General features: G+C 46.1%; 1 protein-coding gene across 3 annotated transcripts in view; it reads right to left on the bottom strand.

Annotated features, from left to right (window-relative positions):
- CPA6 (carboxypeptidase A6) overlaps positions 1–22,674 on the bottom strand; it is a 125,117-nt gene that overhangs the window by 3,667 nt on the left and 98,776 nt on the right. For all 3 annotated transcript variants that reach the window (XM_029068228.1, XM_029068229.1, XM_029068230.2), the window contains exons 9-10: positions 9,431–9,633; positions 757–841 (exon numbers count right to left, since the gene is read on the bottom strand). In XM_029068228.1, coding sequence (XP_028924061.1) covers positions 757–841; positions 9,431–9,633 — 288 coding nt within the window. The remainder of the gene's footprint in view (positions 1–756; positions 842–9,430; positions 9,634–22,674) is intronic.

Raw genomic sequence — 22,674 nt, 5'->3', positions numbered from 1 at the left:
CTGGCAGTGTCAATTACTCTACTTATTAAATGTTTCTTTTAGGATTACCTACTCTAAAACAAGAAGCAGAAATGTCCTAGTTTACTAGAAAGGTCTTTTACTAAGGCAAATAACTGACAAAATGCTCTTCTGAGAAGCAAAAGTTTTTAATCAATCAATCAATGGTATTTATCAAATACTTACTTTGTGTAACTAGGAAGAGAAACATTACTTAAGCCATGTCTTAAGAAAGAAATAACAGTTGAAAATGTGCTACATGCCTGAATAAGGAATAAGGGGGAAGCAGCGTGGCTCAATGGAAAGAGCCTGGGCTTCAGAGTCAGAGATCATGGGTTCGATTCCCGGCTCTGCCACTTGTCAGCTGTGTGACAGTGGGCAAGTCGCTTCACTTCTCTGTGCCTCAGTTACCTCATCTGTAAAATGGGGATTAACTATGAGCCTCACGTGGGACAACCTGATTAACCTGTGTCTACCCCAGCGCTTAGAATAGTGCTCTGCACATAGTAAGCGCTTAACAAATACCAACATTATTATAGCACATATAGCAAACCTAGTATCGGTTTCAGTTCAGACTCTGTTCAGACTGATTTAGAGATTTCTCTCAGAGCACATCAAACTAATCCCACATAAATTCCCTCTGCCCTCCGAAGCCAGTTTAGTAGGGTCAAAGTCCAGGAGCCGTCAGACACTTCCTGTTTCATCTAAGGCAAATGGGTTAGAGAGACCGTCCCGGAACAAACGGCAAACGACACTTACACAGGGTACTGGAGGCAGGGCCGTACCTGTACCTCACACCGTAAGCTGACTGAAGAGCATTGACAGCGTCGTAAGCTGCAGATTCCTGTGTGCATGAGAAAGAGAGTCAATTAGTGTTTCCCATTAATTACATAACAGGCTACAACCATTAGCTAAACCAAGGGGCCTCTCTCTCGGCATGTGACTATCGAGATGAACAGAAAAGGCTTTTCAACATGGGTGGCTGCAGATTTTGAGTCCAAAGTCTTGAACCAGCACAATGGGATGATGGGTGAGAACCTCAATGTGATGAATGATATGTCTCAGACTTCTCTGGATCAAAAAGTGCTCTGAAGTGGCAGTATAATTTGGGTCTCAATCCCACATGGGTTAAGAACTTTTTATTTTGACTATCTAAGTGGGGGTACGCCTGGCAGTGAAGTACACCCTAATATGAAGCCCTCATGCCACAGTTTAGTCAGTCAATCATATTTATTGAGCGCTTATTCAATATTCAATAGTAGTTATTGAGCGCTTACTATGTGCAGAGCACTGTACTAAGTGCTTGGAATGTGCAAATTGGTAACAGATAGAGACAGTCCCTGCCCTTTGACGGGCTTACAGTCTAATTGGGGAGACAAAGACAATAGCAATAAACAGAATTGAGGGGATGAACATCTCATTAAAACAATAGCAAATAAATAGAATCAAGGTGATGTATATCTCATTAACAAAATAAATAGGATAATGAAAATATATATATACAATTGAGTGGACGAATACAGTGCTGAGGGGAAGGGAGAGGGGGAGGAGCAGAAGGAAAGGGGGGAAAAGAGGGCTTAGCTGAGGGGAGGTGAAGTGGGGGGTGAAGGGGACTAGAGGGAGCAGAGGGAAAAGGGGGAGCTCAGTCTGGGAAGGCCTCTTGGAGGAGGTGAACTCTAAGTAGGGTTTTGAACAGGGGAAGAGAATTAGTTGGCGGAGGTGAGGAGGGAGGGCATTCCGGGACCGCGGGAGGACGTGGCCCAGGGGTCGACGGCGCTTAGTGTGTGCTCTGTGTACTAAGGGCTTGGGAGAATACAATATAACAATAGACACATTCCCTGCCCACAACAAGCTTACAGTCTAAAGGGGGTGAGAGTTTTTATGGTATTTAAGCACTTATTACATGCCAAACACTGCTCTAAACACTGGGGTAGATACAAGTTAATCAGGCAGGATACAGTCTCTGTCCCACTCGGGGCTCATAGTCTAAGCTTTCACAGGATGGTAGAAAGACTGGTATATGCCCCAGCCCTAAAGAACCAATAGGTTTGGGAGTCAGAAGGACCTGAGTTCTAATCCCGACTCTGCCACGTGTCTGCTGTGTGATCTTGGGCAAGTCACTTAGCTTCTCTGTACTTCAGTTACCTCATCTGAAAATGGGAACGAAGACTGTGTCCCATGTGGGACATGGACTGTGTCCAACTTGATTAGCTTGTATATATCCTACCACTTGGTACAATGTCTGGCACATAGGAAGCACTTAAATACCAAAAAAACAAACAAAAAACACATCAGTAGCCAAGCTAAACTCAAGCCAAGCAAATATCATTTTTGCATTGAGAAGCAGCAAGGCAAAATGGATAGAGCACAGGCCTGGAAGTCAAAAGGTCAAGGGTTCTAATTCTGGCTCCACCACTGTCTGCTGTGTGACCTTGGGCAAGTCACTTCACTTCTCTCTGCCTCAGTTACCTCATCTGTAAAATGGGAATTGAGACTGTGAGCCCCACGTGGGACAAGGGACTGTGTCCAACTGGATTTGCTTGTATCCATCCCAGCAGGAACACAAGTGTTAATAATAGCTCTACCACTGATAAAGGGGTCAGTGAAACATAGTTTCACAAAGTGTCAAAGCCTGAATGTGTTATAATCCAACCTTCCTCATTCTGTTTCTAGTAGGCTTGGGTCTGGTTCAAGCAGAAAAACTCATTATTTTGGCAACAGCTGCTTTTGCCAAAGCCCTCTTTGTTTTCTCACAGTGTGGCTCTTAAACTGGGTTGAGGAGGTGGTGCAGGTTTGGGGAGCATGTGGCCAGAAATTCAGCAGAATCTTTATTAGCATCTACTTATTCCTCTGCCTTCAGTCTGCCCCAGCAGAAGACACAAAATGGCATTGTGCACATTCATTCTCTTCTCTCCATTCACCTAAATCTAAATCCTTTCGGTCTCCCTGACTAGACTGTGAGCTCCCTCTCGGCAGGGCTTATGTTGTCTTTTATTGTACTCTCCTCAGTGCTTAGAAGAATGCTCAGTACACCGTAGATAATCACAATATACTGTTGATCGATTGGCCTTAGGACTGCTTCTCTGAGCTTGAAGATAGAATCAAGCTCAATCAGTGGTATTTACTGAGCAGTTATACTGAGTGCAGGCCCCTGTTCTAAGCAAAGTATTAGGAAGAGTAAAACAAAAAGACACATGGAGGACCTGGTTCTAATCCTAGCTCTGTCTCTTGTCTGCTGTGTGATGTTGGTTAAGTCACCTAACTTCTCTGGGTCTCAGTTTCCTCATCTTATAATGGGGATTAAATCCTACTCCCACTTACTTAGATGGTAAGCCTGATGTGGGACAGGATCATCCCGGCTCTGCCATTTGTCTGCTGTGTGACCTTGTGCAAGTCACTTCACTTCTCTGGGCCTCAGTTCCCCCATCTCTAAAATGGTGATTAAGACTGTGAGCCCCACGTGGGACAACCTGACTACCTTGTATCTACCCCAGCACTTAGAACAGTGCCTGGCACACAGTAAGCACTTAACAAATACCATAATTACTATTATTATTATTTTTCCTACATGATGATCTCTTATCTACCCCAGCACTTAGAATAGTGCTTGGCACAAAGTAAGCACTTCAATACCATCAAAAATTACCTGTCCTCAGGGAGCCGATCTAATGATTTTAATGTAGCCAGAAAGAATTGATGAATGAAAACTCTACAAGCTTGAAAATCTGTAATTACTCAAGACATTAATGATCTATGGTGAATTTCTAATATTTTAAATGAAATAGTTTTACCCTACAGATAATAAAGGTATCTAAACTAGAACAGCAAAAGGATGCTGTTACAGGTAGTCTTCTATTTCAGTTCACCTTTGAATAATTTAGTCCTTAATTTCAACAGCCTCTGGGAACCTACTAACATGCATTGAACTGGGCTGAAGCAATTGCTCTGTTCATGTAAGGAACAATTAGGTCTGCGTTCTTAGTAAATGCTGTTCTTATTCATTTATTCGTATTAATGTTCGTCTCCCCATCTAGACTGTAAACTTGTGGGCAGAGAATGTGTCTATCAACTCTGTTGTAGTGTACTCTCCCACATTCTGAGGACAGTGCTCTGCACACAATAAGCGCTCAATACATTCCACTGACTGAGTGTTCTTGCTTCTGCCTGAGGCAACTGATGATTCCCAGCTTTCACCTTTTGGCCCTTCCTTTTGGCCTGTGAGGACTGTTCATTTCCCTCAGAAGATGCCACCCTCAAAAAATGAAATATAATTTTTATCGATTAGACTGTAAGCCCGTCAAAGGGAAGGGACTGTATCTGTTGCTGATTTATACATTCCAAGTGCTTAGTACAGTGCTCTGCACATAGTAAGCACTCAATGAATACTATTGAATGAATGAATCCTCTCAGTTTAGCCTTTTGTCCAAAAATGTCCTGTCCAAAGAAGGAAATTTTAATTTTGAAAGTGCACTTTCATGTTCCAGGGGCTCCTCATTTCTCCTTGGCGTCTCCTTTTCCCTTTGCTCTTCTACTGTGTATCCTCCTCTGTACAGCTGCCTAAGAAAGATAAAGGGCAACGCTGCTTAAAAACAATTCCCCCCCCCCAAATGACTGAAAGAGTAATTGGGAACGACATTTCAAACATCCCAGCTAAAGCACAGTCCCTAGCAGATTGGTGGAATGATTTGGTTTATTTAATAGACTCTGATTATCCTGGATTATTATCCAGAGATGGCTGGCTTCTAATTAGAACCGGTCATCTTGATTTTAGCTACAGTCAAAGCTTGAATTGTGCTGCCTTCTACTTTTTTCTACTTTAAATTAGCATCTCCTGCCCACTTCCACTGAGGACAGGAACTTCTGATATCACAGATGTCCTGTGCAGTATGTCAAGAGAATATAAATACCATCTAATTATCAAAGGTAATCCCAGACATGAATGGATAATGGAATATCCAGAGCCTTAAACTTGGGCCATAGCTAGACCACCGTCTCCAGAAAAAACTTTCTCCCACAGCTGCAGTAGGAGCAAAATCCACTTTCCCTGCCTCCCTTCACATGGTTATGCTGAGTAGAAAAGAATGAAAAGGCCAGTAGCCTGTGGAAGGAATACTGAAAACCTTCGCCAGTCATGATAACCCAATAGCCTCCGCTAGCACTTTTGTATTTATTCTATTTTATATCCTAAGCTCAGCATATAGGTATATTTTTACTTATTTATCCATTCTATGATTTATTAAGCTCTTTTGATCCCACAAAATTGTAAGCTCCTTGGGAGCAGGGATCATGTCTACCAACTCTACATGGACCAACCTGATTAGCTTGTTTTTACCCCAAGGCTTAACAGAGTGACTGACACATAGTAAGCATTTAACAAATGCCAAAAAAACCCCCCAAAAAACCAAGAAAAATTCTATTGTACTGTACTCTACAAAGCACTTAGTACAGTGCTATGCACGCAAGCAGCACTCAGTAAATACCATTGATGGACTGATTAAACTATTTGTATTACTTCCTGCTCTATTTTTGTTCTTTCTCCTACACCCATGTTACATAAATCCATTTGGTCTCTCTTCATTACCGTGTAAGCTTCTTGAGGGCAGGGCAACTGTGACTTTCTTTAACTGCTTAGCACAGTGCTTAGCACAAAATACGTGTCCCAGAAATAGCACCATTTGATTTCCTGACTGGTAGGTTATTCATGGCCTGGATAACCAGGGCCTGAATAAAGGAGAGGTGACAAAGGGCTGGTCAGAGGCCCTAGGAGAGGCTATAAACCTACCTTGGAGATCATTCTCTGGGTGGAAGGGTCGAGGAAAATGATAAATGGAAAGAATGATGGTGGAGAGAAAGAAAGGAAGGCACGTTTTAGCTCGCTGTGGGCAGGGAACGTGTCTGCCAAATCTGTACTCTCCCAAGTTCTTAGTACAGTGATCTGCACACTCTATAATTACTATAGATGATGAAGGTGGTGGTGGTGAGTGGAGTGAGATGAAAGTCAGATAAAGTAAAAGGGGGTGGGGGAAGTAGGGCACTGAACTAAACACTTGAATCAAGAATCAGCAGGGATGGTGGAGTGCAAATCTTGGAGTCAACAAGTTCCGACTGAATGCAGGAAAAAAGGAGAGCCACTGGGCAGCCTTGGAGATGGAACTGCATGCATCTTTTTAATAGCATTGATTGAGAGCCCACAAAGTGCTGAGCACTCTACTAAGCACTGTTGAAGAACTCAGTGGAGGATAAATTAGACACAGACCCTGGCCCATTAAGAACTCACAATCTACAAAGGTAATTGACCTTTAGAGTTCTGTTCAATTGAAAAATCCTTTAGGGCATGGGTTGTGTCTGTACCGCTATTAAATATTAAGGGTTTTTAAGTGCTGGGGAAGGTACAGGATAGTCAGATCTGACACAGTCCCTGTCCTGCATGAGGCTCATAGTCTAAGTAGGAGGGAGAACAGGTATTTAATCACCATTTTACATGAGGAAACTGAGACCTAGTGAAGTTAAGTGACTTGCTGATGGTCACACAGCCGTCCAGTGGCAGAGCTGAGATTAGAACCCAGGATCTCTGACTCCCAGGCCCATAATCTTTCCACTAGGCCAAGCCCTTTCTACTAGACTATAAGCTCCTTGTGGGCAAGGAACATGTCTACCAACTCTGTTATACTGTACTTTTAAGTGCTTAGTACAATGCTCTACAAACAGTAAACACTCAATCAATACCACTGATTGATTGATAGATTGAGCTACGTCCCACTGTACTCTCCCATGAGCTTAGTTGTTGTTGCACACAGGAGGTTCTCAATAAATGCCATTTATTAGGTTGACCTGAGGCCAGTGGGGGCTTTGAGAAACATACTGAAAAGACCCTTAGGAGAGTTGTGAGACTCTCCCACTCGCTCACCACTCCACAAAGAGAGATATGTAGCAGCAATAGAGAAGCAGTATGGCATAGTGGATAGAGCCCGGGCCCGGGAGTCAGAAGGTCAGGGGTTCTAATTCTGGCTCCACCACTTGTCTGCTGTGTGATGGTGGGCAAGTCACTTCACTTCTCTGTGCCGCAGTTACCTCATCTGTAAAATGAGAATTGAGATTGTGAGCCCCATGTGGGATAGGGACTGTATCCAACCTAATTAGATTGCATCCACCCCAGCGCTTAGTACAGTGCCTGGCACATAGTTTAGGACTTAAAAAATACATTATTATCATATAGGGATGTACTGCCCATCCTTAAGGTCTTAGCTCCTCTATAGTTTGGCTTTGTTGTACGTTTGATTCTATTCTCTTTTACACCATAAGATGCAGTCAAGGAGCAGTAGAGTGTGAGAAAAGAATGAGATTCCTAGGAGGAATGGAGGAGTCAGAAGGACTCCAAATATATTAACCTCCTGGGTTGCTGAAGGGAAGGTTGGGATGAGGGGTTCTGGAAAAATGCAGAACAGGGAGCTAAATGACCTTCCCTGTAAAGAGCTAAAGGTTTTTGCCCCTCGCACTTATGTACATATTTGTAATTTATTTATTGATATTATTGTCTCTCTCCCTCTCTAGATGGTAAGTTCATTGTGGACAGGGAATGTGTCTGTTATATTTTCTCCCAAGCACTTAGTACAGGGTTCTGCAAAGTGCTCAATAAACATGATTGGCTGACTGACTAAAGGTTCAGTCAGAGGTGAATGCTAATAGCTAAAAAGCACTGGCCATTTTCATTTCAGCGATGTTAATCATGGCAATATTAAGATGTTAAAAAAGACAAGATTATTCAAGTCCTAAGTATTTCTGGTTGTGCATTTTTCATTCCACAGGGGGAGATTTTCAGGTGCATGCCCAGGGATCTAGTGGCCCTCTTTAACTAAGTAACTCTTAGTAGCACTAATTTAATTTTAATTCATTTTAATTATATTCTAATTCCTTTGCAATTATTCATTTAAAAAATGTAAATTATGTTTGGCTGGGTGAAAGAAATGCTACATCTGGAATTAAATACCTCATGGACACATGGAGACCAGTATGATTTTATAAGCAGTGTGACCTACTGGGAAGAACATGGGACTGGGAATCAGGAGACCTGGGTTCTAATCCTGACAGCCAGTGGCCTGCTGCATGACCTTGGGCAAGTCTTTTAATCTCTATGTGTCACAGTGCCGTCTCTGTAAAACTGGGAAAAATTTCCTGTTCTTCCTTCCTGTCAGGGAACCGTGTCCCATCAAAATTGTGGGTAGAGAACGTTTCTACCAACTCTATTATATTGTACTCTTTGAGTGCTTAGTACAGTGCTCTGCCTTCAATAAGTGCTCAGTAAATATGATTGATTCATCTTCTACCTATCCCAGCACCTAGCTACCAACCCCTTGCCCTTGTCCTCCCTCAGGCGTGGAAATCCCTCCCCCTTTATATGTGACAAATCACCACTTTTTCCACTTTCAAAACCCTCCCAAAATCACATCTCCTCCAAGATGTCAACTGTGACTAAGACCTCTTTTCCACTTTCTTCCCTTCCTTCCCTGTCAACTATGCACTTGGTTGTGTACCCCTTAAGCACTTTAATACTCACCCCAGGCCCACAGCACTTATGTACATATCCTTATAGTCTATTTCCCCTATCTATAATAGATTTTATTATTATTATTAGTAATAATAATAATAATGGTATTTGTTAAGCACTGACTATGTTTCAAGCACTGTTCTAAGCACTGGGGTAGATACAAGCTAATCAAGTTGGACGCTGGCCCTGTCCCAAGGGAGGCTCACAGTCTTAATCCCCATTTTACAGATGAGCTAATTGAGGCACAGCGCAGTTAAGTGACTTCCCAAGGTCACACAGCAGACAAGTGGCGGAGCTGGGATTAGAACCCACAACCTTCTGACTCCCAGGCCCGTACTCTGTCCACTGGGCTATGCTGTGTCTCATCTGTCTCCCCCTGTAGACTGTAAGCTCCTTGTGGGCAGGGATCTCACCAGCTCTACTGCATTGTACATTCCCAAGTGCTCAATAAATAAGTGCTAGTACAGTGCTCTGCACACAGTAAGCCCTCAATACATATCATTAAGTAATAATCATTATGGTATTTGTTAAGCGCTTTCTATGTGTCAAGCACTGTTCTAAGCAATGGGGTAGATACATGCTAGTCAGGTTGGACTCAGTCCCTGTCCTATGTGGGGCTCACAATCTTAATCCCCATTTTACAGATGAGGTAACTGAAGCACAGAGCAGTTAAGAGACTTGCCCAAAGTCACACAGCAGACAAGTGGTGGAACCAGGATTAGAACCCATGTCTTTTGGCTCCCCAGTCTAGGCTCTTGTCACTAGGCCATGCCACTTCCCTAACTGACTGATTGATTGATTTGCCATAGAGCAAGCACTTAATACCATCACTATTCTAGGGAGCTTCAAAATACAAGTCTCAAGTCTCTCCTCTAATCAAGTACTTACCACACAGCTGAAATTGGGAATTGTGGCATATTTGTAAGAGTAGGGGTAGAGCAGCATCTGGGCGTATGCATGGAAGGAGAGGTAAGCGCTGATGTACTTCCTGCGTTTGCGGAGGAAATGGGCCACAGCCTTCACCTCGGGCTCTGACTCGGGAAAGGGTCCACAATAGGTATCGTCACAGGGATACAAAGAAGCCCCTTCATCTGCAAATTCAAAAGGAAAAAGGCATATTTAGCACTTTCTCCCTCTTGCCCCAATTTCTACTAGAATGGTGTGAATCCAGAACCACATGCTAGTGAGGGAAGTTGGCATTATTATTTCTATTTTTCAGGAATTGGCACAGGAAAATGAGCTGATAACACCAATAACAACCGTAGCATTTGTTAAGCACTTACTTTGTGCCAAGTAATCTACTAAGCTCTTGAATAGTTACCAGATAGGCAAGTCTGACAGTCCCTGTCCCACACAGGGCTCACAGTCTAAGCAGGAGGGAGAACAGGCATTTAATTCCCATTTTAGATGGAGTCTCCCAGTGGGAACAATGAGCCCCAGCCCTGAGATGTCAGGACCGAGACCCTGAATGGAGAATTGATTAGAGAAGCAGCCTGGGCTAAAGGAAAGAGCACAGGCCTGGGAGTCAGAGGATCGGGGTTCTAATTCCAACCCTGCCACCTACCTGTTGTGTGACCTTGTGGCAAGTCACTTCATTTAATCAATCAGTGGTGATTATTGAGCATTTACTGTGTGCAGAGCACTGTACTAAGTACTTGGAAGAGTACAATATATCAGACACATTCCCTGCCCACAATGAGCTTACAGTCTAGAGGCAGGGAAAGGACTTTAAGGACTTCAGGGTCCTTAAAGTCTTGCTGGGCTGCATGACCCAACATTCTTTGACCTCTCCACCTGCTCTTCAAGAAGGAGCTTAAGGAACCAGGAAATGGAACGCAAGGTGGAAAGGGCTCGCAGCTCAAAATAAAGGGATCTCTGGGTCCAGGTTTTGCTACAACTCACAGACATCTGCTCAACTTTCCAGATCTCCCTGCCTTTTGGAGGAACCAAAAGACACCAAAGAATCTAAACATTAGCCACCTCACTCCCCTTTGAAAACAAACCCAGACACCTCTCAAACAGAACTCAATGGAATGCAGAGTTTCATCGGAGCATTTTCTGCCCGTCTGTGGCAGTCAAGTCTTCAGCAACTATACGAGTCAGGAAACATAGGTATGACTGGGGTTGCGAGAACAAAGTTTAAATAGACCAAGGGTTTGGGTGCAACGGGTAGTTCTGGGGGCCAAGTGGCTGTGGTGGTTACGTGTTTGCCCACAACGGCAGTTGGGTTGTGGGTCCCTGTCCCGGCCACAAATTATAGCCAAAAGGAGCTTTATGGCCCTTTTAACCTCTGTCTGATAATGTCCACTTTTACTTTTGAAGCAGGGGTTAAACGGGGGACAGGGCTTCCACAGGATGGGGTGGGGAAATATCCAAGAGAGATAGGGATTCAATAACTGTTCTCCTTCCCCCTTGAACTGTAAGTCCCACGTGAGCAAGGACTGTGCCTGACCTAATTATCTTGTTTCTACCCTAGCCCTTAGAACAATGCTTGGTACATAGAAAACATTCATCAAATACCATCATTATTATTATTAGTAGCAGGACAGTGACAGTGACAGAGAACAGATCTCTGAGACGTGCCTATTCAGAGTAGGTTCAATAAATCCTGCTTTGCATGATGATGGTGATGTCTGACTGTTGAGAGGGGAACCAACCCATTATCGTTAAGGTATAAAATGCAAACAATATTTTCGTAACTGCAAAGTTTCACGCTTAATTCACTCCTGTTCTAGAAATATCAAGGTCCTTTCACTGAAAGTAGTTGTAATACTATTGTATTATACAAACTTTTCCCTGGTAGGCAATCTGCAGCAAAAATTTGGAGAAGCAACATGGCTTAATGGATAGAGTACGGGCCTGGGAGTCAGAAGGACATGGGTTCTAATCCTGCCTTCTCCAGTTGTCTGCTGTGTGGCCATGGGTAAGTGACTTAACTTCTCTGAGCCTCAGTTACCTCATCTCTAAAATGGAGATTAAGACTGTGGGCTCCATGTGGGACAGGGACCCTGTCTGACCTGATTGGTTTGAATCTTCCCCCAGCGCTTAGTACAGCACTTGGCACAAAGTAAGCACTTAACAAATACCATAAAAAAATTCAGTTGCAGAACTGATTCATTCCCAGAATTCTTGGTTAGTCCCCCTGTTATCACTTATCAAGAAAATATCATCAGCTTCGGAAAGTTCTTGTAATCTTGCAAGCCGGTCTACAACAGGGAAAAAAATACTGAAGTCCAGATAGGTTTCACCCAATTCACTGGTGTCACCAAGCACTTAGTAATGCTTCACTCACAGTAAGTACTAAATAATGATTGATTGAAGTGTTTCCAAAATGCTAAGGAACAGCTCTTTGATGTTAATGCACAATTTTGTTTTTGCTCTGCTGTAGAGTGAAACAAGTGATTCTCAGATCCCAGAAGAAAGGTATTCAATTTATATAAGCCCAGAATCAGTCATGGACTCAAGCTGCTTGCTGAATTGCAGAGTTGTAGGATCTTTGAGAGTACAGAAGAGAAGCAACAGGAAGAAAATATGTCACAAAGAGAGTGGAAGATGACAAACGCTCATCTAAAGAAGCAGAAAAACAGCGTGGCCTAGTGGATAGAGCCCAGGCCTGGGAGTTAAAAGGACCTGGGTTCTAATCCTGCCTTCGCCATCTGTCTGCTATGGGGACCTTGAGCAAGTCACTTCACTTCACTGTGACTCAGTTCCCTGTAAAATGGGGATTAAGACTGTGAGCCCAAACTGTGGCAGTGCCTGGTACTATACTAAGCACTTAAAAAATACCGTAAAAAACAAGATGACAATGCTCAGAATATTTATGGAAGTTGGGGAAAAACAGGGGGAGAAGGGAGAGGAGGATGAGGCCTGGGTAAGAGAGCAGGATGGAATTGACCGGCAGTGGGGAGTGGGGATTGGCCATGATTATGGGGGGTTGGGAGAGAAGGTTGATTGGAATGAATTCGCAGAATAGTATAGGGATGGCTAGGGCCTTCCTGGGGCATTGGAATAGGGCTAGGGCTCTAGACTGTAGGCTTGTTTTGGGCAAAGAACATGTCTACCAGCTCCAGTCTACTGTACTCTCCTAAGCGCTAAATACAGTGCTCTGCATACAGTAAGCAGTCATTAAACACCACTGATAAGGCAGGGTGGGCCAATGCAGAGAGTGAAGGGAATGTGGCAAAATGGCAATAGGTAGGGAGATAGGGAAGGTTGGGCAAATCAGAGCTCCCAGAGACAAGCCGGGGGTGAGCCCTGGACACCGGAGACAGCCGAGGGAGCGGCCTAGGAGAGGGCTTGCCAAGGAGTGAGGTTAGCCAGGCTGGGGGAGTGAGAGACAAAAAATAGCTGAGAAGGAAAAAGGATGAAAAGAGGGAGAAAGGGTGGTAGAGGGAGAAAAGGAGAGAAGAAGAGAGGGATAGATACCAGAGACCAAAGAGAGGTAGAGACAAAGAGGAGGAGGAGAAGAAAGGGAAGAGATCAGATAACGATGAGGGAAAGGAAGGAGACAAAGACACTGAACTATTCACGTGAATTTTTTTTTTTTTTTTTTTTTTTTTTACCAGATCTCGTCTAGTAGAGTAAAACATGTGTGTCTAAGGGAAACAGGTGGCAATGCCAACTCTGCCTCTGCTTTTGCAACATAGTCAAAATTAGGTTACTAGTTTCCTTGGGCTTAAGAAAAACAAATGCTATTACTACCAAAGTCTCTTCTTCGATCTCCCGCCTCACTGAAGGAGTGTAAAATATAGAGATCGGCAGTGCAGATAGGAAAAGAGACTCTAATCCCCAAATCTTAGTCACAGGAAATAAAATGGCATGGCCCGATTATATTGTTTCTACCCCAGAGCTTAATACAGTACCTGGCACATAGTAAGCACTTGATAAATAGCATTAAAAAAAATTGAAGCTCTGTTCTAAACCTTTAACTTGTTCACATCTGAAGTGTGCACTCTGTCTTCAGATTCAATTCCTAAAGTGGTACGGTTCAAACAGGACAGTCCTTAGACCTCAAGTGCTCAATTTCCTTTTGCGCTCCAAGGATTCTGTTTCAAGGACTGAAGAATCAGCAAGTACTGCAATCAGAATTATGCTGGCATGAAAGGGTATAGCCTTTTGGTTTTAATAGGCTGAGACGTAACTGAATGAGAAAAGGCGGGGTGGCGGGGGGGGGGGGGGAGGCAGCAATTTTTAAGGATCAAAGTTCTTGACGTATGCAATCTTCTGTTTCTCTGCATCATAAAAATTAGGCATGGAAAATAATCAAATATACCATCTCCTAGGGTACAATTGCTGTCTTGGATATATTGCTTATTTTTCTGGTCTTATTTTAACATCAACCTGTTAAACTTTGGAAGAAACTGGTATTGAATTGTATTGTATCCTCCCAAGTTCTTAGTACGATGAGTCCTCAATAGAAACCAAACGCTGCTTGGAGAAGCAGCGTGGCTCCGTGGAAAGAGCATGGGCTTTGGAGTCAGGGCTCATGAGTTCGAATCCCAGCTCTGCCACTTGTCGGCTGTGTGACTGTGGGCAAGTCACTTAACTTCTCTGTGCCTCAGTTCCCTCATCTGTAAAATGGGGATTAAGACTGTGAGCCCCACGTGGGACAACCTGATTCCCCTATGTCTACCCCAGCGTTTAGAACAGTGCTCGGCAAATAGTAAGCGCTTAACAAATACCAACATTATTAGAAACCACCGATTGATTTATTGAAGGACAAAAATATAGTCATCACGTTCAAGGCAGGGAGAAGAGAGAGACTGTTGAAATCAGAATTATATTTTAAACCTGGCAGAAAAATCTAATTAGAGAAATCCATGGATATCTAGAAAACAGTAGATGCCACAAACTTAATCAGTACCTCACAATTACATTAAAGCTTTCGAATAAGCAGAGTCTGAAGAAACAAAGGCAGGACCCAAGGTACCGACTGCATTGTCCAGACACAAAGAATGCCCATTGTTGAGCCATTGTGTTTACTGAGCTTAATCTCAATTGTCAGCTGTGTGTTTTCATCTAAATCCAAGACATAAGGTGGTTTAATCTGAAGAAGGGAACATTCAGCCAGAACTCATCCATCTGTAAATTTCAATTGGGTTTTAATGAGAAGGCCCCTGGACCAGGTGTTTTCCTGAACAAGGGTAACCGGGCTAAAACTGAAACTGGAGAGATTTGGAAGAACATTTCCCTCTCCAAGGATAAAATCATGGAATGGTCTCCAGGAGAGACTGCGGAGGCTCCATCCCCAGTGAAAAGAACTGACATCCTACGTCCTGGAGATGGGGGTTAGGCCATATAAACTCTTGTGGCCCCTTCTGGATCTCTGACTCTATTACTCACTCCCCATGGAAAATAAGGTTTGGTAATGTTTTTAGGGATGCTTCCACTCACTGGCTCATTTGAGCACCTCAAACGGTCAAATAAAACGGGTTAAACCCACAAGCTCATCTCTGCAACTTATGGAATAAGCCAGCAGAGTACAGTAGGACAGTCTTCAGAGATCATGACCCCCTCAAGGGACAGGGTCTGTGTTTATTTCCCATTTGTATACTTTTCCCAGGGCTTAGTACAGTGATCTGCACATCGTAAGCATTTAATAAATACGATTACAAATACTACTACATTTCACGAAAATCATTACTGAAAGAGGGCTAAACAAAGTATCGCTTCCCCAAGGAAATAATATAAGATCCCCTCATTTAACAAAAGCAATTTAGAGATTTTTCAAAAGAGTGATGTAATATAATACGATGTCATTTTCAAATAACATTGTAACTATACAGCAATAATAAAAGATTTTGAGTTAGATCTTTATGCAGTAGAGATCACGTCTTCTAATTACTGTAGTCTCCCAAGAATTTACTAGAGTGCCACAGTTAATGCTTGATAAATACTATTGATTGATTAATTAGTATTAGTTTTTAGTTCACACCTACTTGATGCAGCACACTGTTCTAGGTAGTTGGGAAATACAGAATAAATAAGTACATATGTAACTAATTTTTTTAAGTTTCATCTATCATGTCCTATTCTACAAAAAGACACTGCCTACTAGCATTCTAGAGTTTTGCCAATAGTGATACTAAATAGGTCTGCCATTATCCAGTGCTAACTTGAAATAAGGCTTTAATCACAATAATCAAGTCAGTCAAATACTTAAGAGGTCGAGGGGGAGTGGAGGGTTAGGAAGTGGAAGGAAAGGTCAACTTTGCTGTATTTTTTTCAAGGGAAGGCACGCTGTAAGAAATCCTGCCACTAAAATTCAATAGGGTTATGGCTAAAAGAAGAGCATTATAATGGGGAATCTCCAGCACACAGAACAGTGCTTGGCACATAGTAAGCACACTTAACATTGTCATTATTATTATTGAGAGAGTGGGGCAGGCACTGAGAGTCAAACTACAAGGGACTTGACTGGTGAAGCAGCGTGGCCTAGAGGAAAGAGCATGAGCCTGGGAGTCAGAGGACCTATGTTCTAATCTTGTTTCTGCCATCTGTTGGCTGCGTGACCTTGGGTGAGTCATTTAATCTCTCTGTACCTCAATGATCTCATCTGAAAATGGGGATTAAGACCGTGAGCCCCGTGTGAGACATGGACTGTGCTCACTCTGATTATTTTGTATCAACTTCGGCGATTAATACAGTGCCTGGCACATAGTAAGCGCTTAAAAGATACCATTTTAAAATAATGGAGGATGGGGTGGGCCCGGCAGGTGGCACTGTAACCATTGGATGGAAAACTAAGGATGCATAATCACCAGGTACAGCCTCCCCCCTCTGCAGATACTTTCCAAACTTGTTTTCTTCCTCAAAGCCCTGGCCTTGAAACGTGGTCCAAGTTTTGCAGGTTATAAGCAGAACTAAAACAATTTTGCGGTTTTAACCACCACCACCACCCTCAACAGTATTCCTCAGTGATGGACCCTAATCCGATTAGAAGAGCTCATCGGTGGAACAATTCGATCCACATGCACTTGGATGCAATCTGAGGGGCACAAAACCCAGAGCGTTGCTTCCATTGCCCATTCAGGAATGTCCAGCGGCACTTAATACAGAGGACCAGGTTACTTCCATTTGGGGCTGGAGGGGAAAAACAGAAAGAAGGGAAACCGAAGAATTCTAGAAAAATTGAAAGCAAGGAAGGGTGGGGCTAAAGGAGAACAAGTGAAAAAACCAGGTTCCCAGATTTTGCAGCCAATAGTCTGAGCACGATGCTAAAGCACAGTGGAAGCTCAATTTTTTTTAACGGCATTTTTTAAGTGCTTACTATATGCCATGCATTGTACTAAAACCTGAGGTAGATACAAGCCAATCAGGTTGGCCACAGTCCATGACCCACATGAGACTCACAGTCTTAATTCTCATTTTACAGAGGAGGTAACCGAGGCAAAGAGAAGTTAAGTGACTTGGCTAATATCACTCAGTAGTCAAGTGACAGAGCTGGGAATAGAACTCAGGTCCCACGCTCTGTCCGCTAGGCCACGCTGCTTCTCAGATCTACCGATTATTCAAGGCTCAGAATAAAATGACAGATTCTGGCAGATGTATGTTGTAAAGCTACTCTCTGGAAGGTTTGCACTTGGAGAGATTCACCAGCTCTTTCAGGAAAACCAAAGTGATCATCAGTGGGTTGCAGCAGTAATTCAATATATTCAAAATTCAAATAGTATATCAAGTAAATGAGTTAACACCTCCAAGAGTGACTTTCTCCCAAGGCACGGTTTATATTTAGCCAGCTAAGGGCCCCTCTACCTTATGGTTTAACCACCTTGTCAGCATCTCTGGCAAAAATTGCTCCAGAGGAAAGGAACTGAAACTCCAATTCTTCCATTTCAATAATAATAATAATGTTGGTATTTGTTAAGCGCTTACTATGTGCCAAGCACTGTTCTAAGCGCTGGGGTAGACATGGGGGAATTAGGTTGTCCCACGTGGGGCTCACAGTCTTAATCCCCATTTTACAGATGAGGGAACTGAGGCACAGAGAAGTTAAGTGACTTGCCCACAGTCACACAGCCAACAAGTGGCAGAGCTGGGATTCGAACTCATGAGCCCTGACTCCAAAACCCATGCTCTTTCCACTGAGCCACGCTGCTTCTCTGCTTCTTCTCTTTCAGAGGGACAGGCAGTCCCACCACTTCAATGAAAGACAACTTTCTGGATTAATCATGTTTACTGAGCATCTACTAAGTACTTGAGAGAGAGTTCAATAGCAGTAAAGGTACTTTCCCATTCACTTAATAGAGCATTGTACTAAGTGCTAAGTATACTAATGCTCTATTCACAGTATACGCTCAATAAATACGAGTGACTGACCATAGGTAGAAGACATGATCCCTGCCCTCAAGCGCTCGCTGACTCATCTGCGCTTCCTCCGCCTCCACCGGGGAGCTGAGCCTCGGACCGTCCGGACCCGCGCCCACCTCAGCCTTTCACAACCTGGATCTCCGCACCCCCGCTCGGGAACTCCGACACTACGGATCTTCGCCCCCACAGACCCCCAGCCACCAGCTTCTAGTCCACCCCCCCTCACCCCCCCCGCTCGGGCCCGGGGACATTGCGCTCCCCTTCTCGATCCTGGGGACATTGTGCTCCCCTTCTCGGCCCCAAGGACATTGTGTCCTCGGGGGACATTGTGTCCCCCTGCTCGGGCCCGGGGACATTGTGCTCCCCAACCGCTCCCCCACTCCGCCCGAGGCGGCCATTTTAGGAAGCCCCCACTCTGCCTGAGGCGGCCATTTTGGGAAGGCCTCACTCCCTCTTCCCTCTTGAGGTGATTCATCCCTCCCGCCCCCGCCCCGGGCGACGACGTCCTTGTTCTCACCATGTTACCTTGCCTTAGCCGCCGCCTACGGCCGCCACCCACCCCGGACAACCTCAGGGCCCCCCCCCCCCCCCAGGGTTATTTGGTCATGAGCTCTGGGACACTCTCGGCCGCTGGCCGCTTGACTTTGAGTCTGATCGGGTAGGGTCGGCTCGTCCCCCGACCCTGGTCATCGCCTGCTTATTAACACTATTGTAGTGTGCCTTACTGTAGCATGTTGCTATATTTGCGATCTCGCTTTTTATTGTTTATTGTCGTCAGATTTTGAATTTGATCAGGTCGCCCCTTAATCGAGTCTACCCCCGACCCTGGTCATCACCCCTTTTATTAACACGACGATATTGTATCATACTGTATCATGTTGCTATATTAGCACCACTGTACTGTATCATATTGTATCATGTTGCTATATTACCGATTTCGTTTATTACTGTTTATTGTCAGTGCTGCCACCCACCTCTCTGGCCTCGCCATGTCCCTCCTCCCCCCCTCCCCCCTCCCGCCCCTTCCTATCCTCCCCTTCCCCTTCCCCTTCCCCTCTCTCGCTCAGCTCTTTCCCGCTCTCTCCTCTGTCTCCTCCCCCCCTCCTCTCTCCCGCCCTAGAACCCCACTTTACCAGCGCTACCCCTCTTCCCCCTCCCCCTACTCTTCCCCCCACCTAACCCCCTCTTCACCCCCTCCCCCCTTCTCTCTTCCCCACCCACGCCCCATCCCAGTCCTCTTGTCCCACCGCCACCCCTCATCCCCCTCTCCTCGTCCAGGGCCCCGCCACCTCCTTCCCATCCAAACCCTCCCCTCCCCCCGCCCCTCCCCCCCTCCTCCCCTTGCACCCACAGCTACTTTCAAGTGTGGCCTCTGGAACCCCCGCTCTGTTACAGGCAAGCTACCTTTCATCCATGACCTTTTCCTCTCCCGCTCTCTCCTCCTCCTCGCCCTTTCGGAAACGTGGCTCTCTCCCGAAGACACGGTCTCCGCCGCCGCTCTCTCCAGCGGAGGCCTCTCCTTCTCCCACTCCCCCAGACTCACCGGTAAGGGAGGAGGCGTCGGCTTCCTCCTCTCGCCCCGATGCCGCTTCCGCACTATCCCTCCTCCCCCCTCCCTCTCCTTCCCCTCCTTCGAAGCCCATATCATTCGCCTCTACCACCCACTCCAGTTACTTGTCGCCGTCATCTACCGCCCTCCCGGTCCCACCTCCGACTTCTTCAACCACCTTGACCCCTTTCTCACCTTCCTTCTCTCCTTCTCTCTGCCCACTCTGATCCTTGGAGACTTCAACATCCATACGGATGTACCCGACGACTCCTCTGCCGCCCGCCTGCTATCCCTCCTCGACTCTGCCGACCTCCTCCTCCACCATACCGCGCCCACTCACCGACTCGGTCACACCCTCGATCTCGTCATCTCCTACCGCTGCACTATCTCCTCACTCACCAACTCTGAAATCCCTCTCTCGGACCATAACCTTCTCACCTGCCTCATCTCTCACACTCCCTCCCCCTGCAAATCTTCGCTACTGCCCCACAGAGACCTCCGCTCTCTCGATCCCATCCGTCTTTCCAATAGCATCTCGCCTCACCTTGCCGCCCTGTCCTCTCTTCCCACTCTCGACGATCAGGTCTCCGCTCTCAACTCCACCCTCACTACTCATCTCGACTCTCTCGCCCCCCTTTCCCTCCGCCGCTCTCGCGCCACTAACCCACAGCCCTGGATCACCTCCTCCGTCCGCCTCCTACGCTCCTATGCTCGAGCTGCTGAGCGCCGCTGGCGAAAGTCCAAGCACCAAGCCGACCTCACACACTTCAAATTTATCCTTTCCTGCCTTAACTCTGCCCTCTCCTCCGCCAGGCAAAGCTTCTTCTCCTCCCTCATCGACACCCATGCCCGTCACCCCCGCCGATTGTTCCGGACCTTTAACTCTCTCCTTAGGCCCCCTGTTCCTCCCCCTCCCCCATCTCTCACCCCTAATGATCTGGCCACCTATTTCCTCACGAAAATCAACACGATCAGGTCTGAGCTCCCCAAAGTCACCCCTCCGCCTCTCCCCTCCCCCCCAACAACCCCCTCCCCTACTTTCCCATCCTTCCCTGCAGTATCCTCAGAGGAGATCTCCTCCCTCCTCGCAAGTGCCACCGCCTCCACCTGCGCCTCGGACCCCATTCCCTCTCACCTTCTTAAAACCATCGCCCCTGCCCTCCTCCCTTCCTTAACTTCTATTTTTAACCACTCAATCTCCAAGGGCTCCTTCCCCTCTGCCTTCAAACACGCCCACGTCTCCCCCATCCTAAAAAAAACCCGCTCTTGACCCCACTTCCCCCTCCAGTTATCGTCCTATCTCCCTACTACCCTTCCTTTCCAAAATCTTAGAACGAGTCGTCTACAATCGATGCCTAGAATTCCTTAACTCCCATTCTCTCCTAGACCCCCTCCAATCTGGCTTCCGTCCCCTCCACTCTACCGAGACTGCTCTCTCTAAGGTCACCCATGACCTCCTTCTTGCCAAATCCAATGGCTCCTACTCCATTCTGATCCTCCTTGACCTCTCTGCTGCCTTTGACACTGTCGACCATCCCCTCCTCCTCCGTACCTTATCTCACCTTGGCTTCACGGACTCTGTCCTCTCCTGGTTCTCCTCTTACCTCTCTGGCCGATCATTCTCGGTCTCCTACGCTGGAGCCTCCTCCCCCTCCCATCCTTTAACTGTTGGAGTTCCTCAAGGGTCAGTTCTTGGCCCTCTTCTGTTCTCCATTTACACTCACTCCCTCGGTGAGCTCATCCGCTCTCACGGCTTTGACTACCATCTCTACGCAGATGACACGCAGATCTACATCTCCGCCCCTGTCCTCTCCCCCTCCCTTCAGGCTCGCATCTCCTCCTGCCTCCGGGACGTCTCCACCTGGATGTCTGCCCGCCACCTAAAACTCAACATGAGCAAGACTGAGCTCCTCATCTTCCCTCCCAAGCCCGGTCCGCTCCCAGACTTCTCCATCACCGTGGATGGCACGACCATCCTTCCCGTCCCGCAGGCCCGCAATCTCGGTGTCATCCTTGACTCGTCCCTCTCGTTCACCCCACACATCCTATCCGTTACCAAGACCTGCCGGTTTCACCTCTACAATATCGCCAAGATCCGCCCTTTCCTCTCCACCCAAACGGCTACCTTACTATTACGGGCTCTCGTTATATCCCGGCTAGACTACTGTGTCAGCCTTCTCTCTGACCTCCCTTCCTCCTCTCTCGCCCCGCTCCGGTCTATTCTTCACTCCGCTGCCCGGCTCATCTTCCTGCAGAAACGATCTGGGCATGTCACTCCCCTTCTTAAACAACTCCAGTGGTTGCCTATCGACCTCCGCTCCAAACAAAAACTCCTCACTCTAGGCTTCAAGGCTCTCCATCACCTTGCCCCTTCCTACCTCTCCTCCCTTCTCTCTTTCTACCGCCCACCCCGCACGCTCCGCTCCTCTGCCGCCCACCTCCTCGCCGTCCCTCGGTCTCGACTATCCCGCCGTCGACCCCTGGGTCACGTCCTCCCGCGGTCCTGGAACGCCCTCCCTCCTCACCTCCGCCAAACTGATTCTCTTTCCCTCTTCAAAACCTTACTTAAAAATCACCTCCTCCAAGAGGCCTTCCCAGACTGAGCTCCTCTTCCCCCTCTACTCCCTCTGCCATCCCCCCTTTACCTCTCCGCAGCTAAAGCCTCATTTTCCCCTTTTCCCTCTGCTCCTCCACCTCTCCCTTCCCATCCCCACAGCACTGTACCCGTCCGCTCAACTGTATATATTTTCGTTACCCTATTTATTTGTTAATGAATTGTACATCGCCTTGATTCTATTTAGTTGCCATCGGTTTTTACGAGATGTTCTTCCCCTTGACGCTGTTTAGTGCCATTGTTCTTGTCTGTCCGTCTCCCCCGATTAGACTGTAAGCCCGTCAAACGGCAGGGACTGTCTCTATCTGTTGCCGACTTGTTCATCCCAAGCGCTTAGTACAGTGCTCTGCACATAGTAAGCGCTCAATAAATACTATTGAATGAATGAATGAATGACTTTACAGTCTAACGGACAACATCGAAAACCATTTCTCCAACTGGGGACATTCCAAGGACGGTGCTGTGCAGGTGGAAATTCCATCACAATTTCAAATCCCAGGAGGTGTTAGGAGGTGAAAAATGATATGAACAATATGGAGAAGATGTTCTGAGAATGGCTGATTTGTAAAGGAAACAGTCCATTACGTCCACTCTTCAGCTCTGCTTTTGCTCATGGGGCTTTCTATCATGTTAGTCTATTTGTACATCACTTCTCTAAAT

This window comes from Ornithorhynchus anatinus, chromosome 7 (assembly GCF_004115215.2).
Source record: "Ornithorhynchus anatinus isolate Pmale09 chromosome 7, mOrnAna1.pri.v4, whole genome shotgun sequence".
NCBI lineage: Eukaryota > Metazoa > Chordata > Mammalia > Monotremata > Ornithorhynchidae > Ornithorhynchus > Ornithorhynchus anatinus.
Note: the sequence above shows the minus strand (reverse complement) of the source record. Positions and strands in the feature narration are given on the sequence as shown.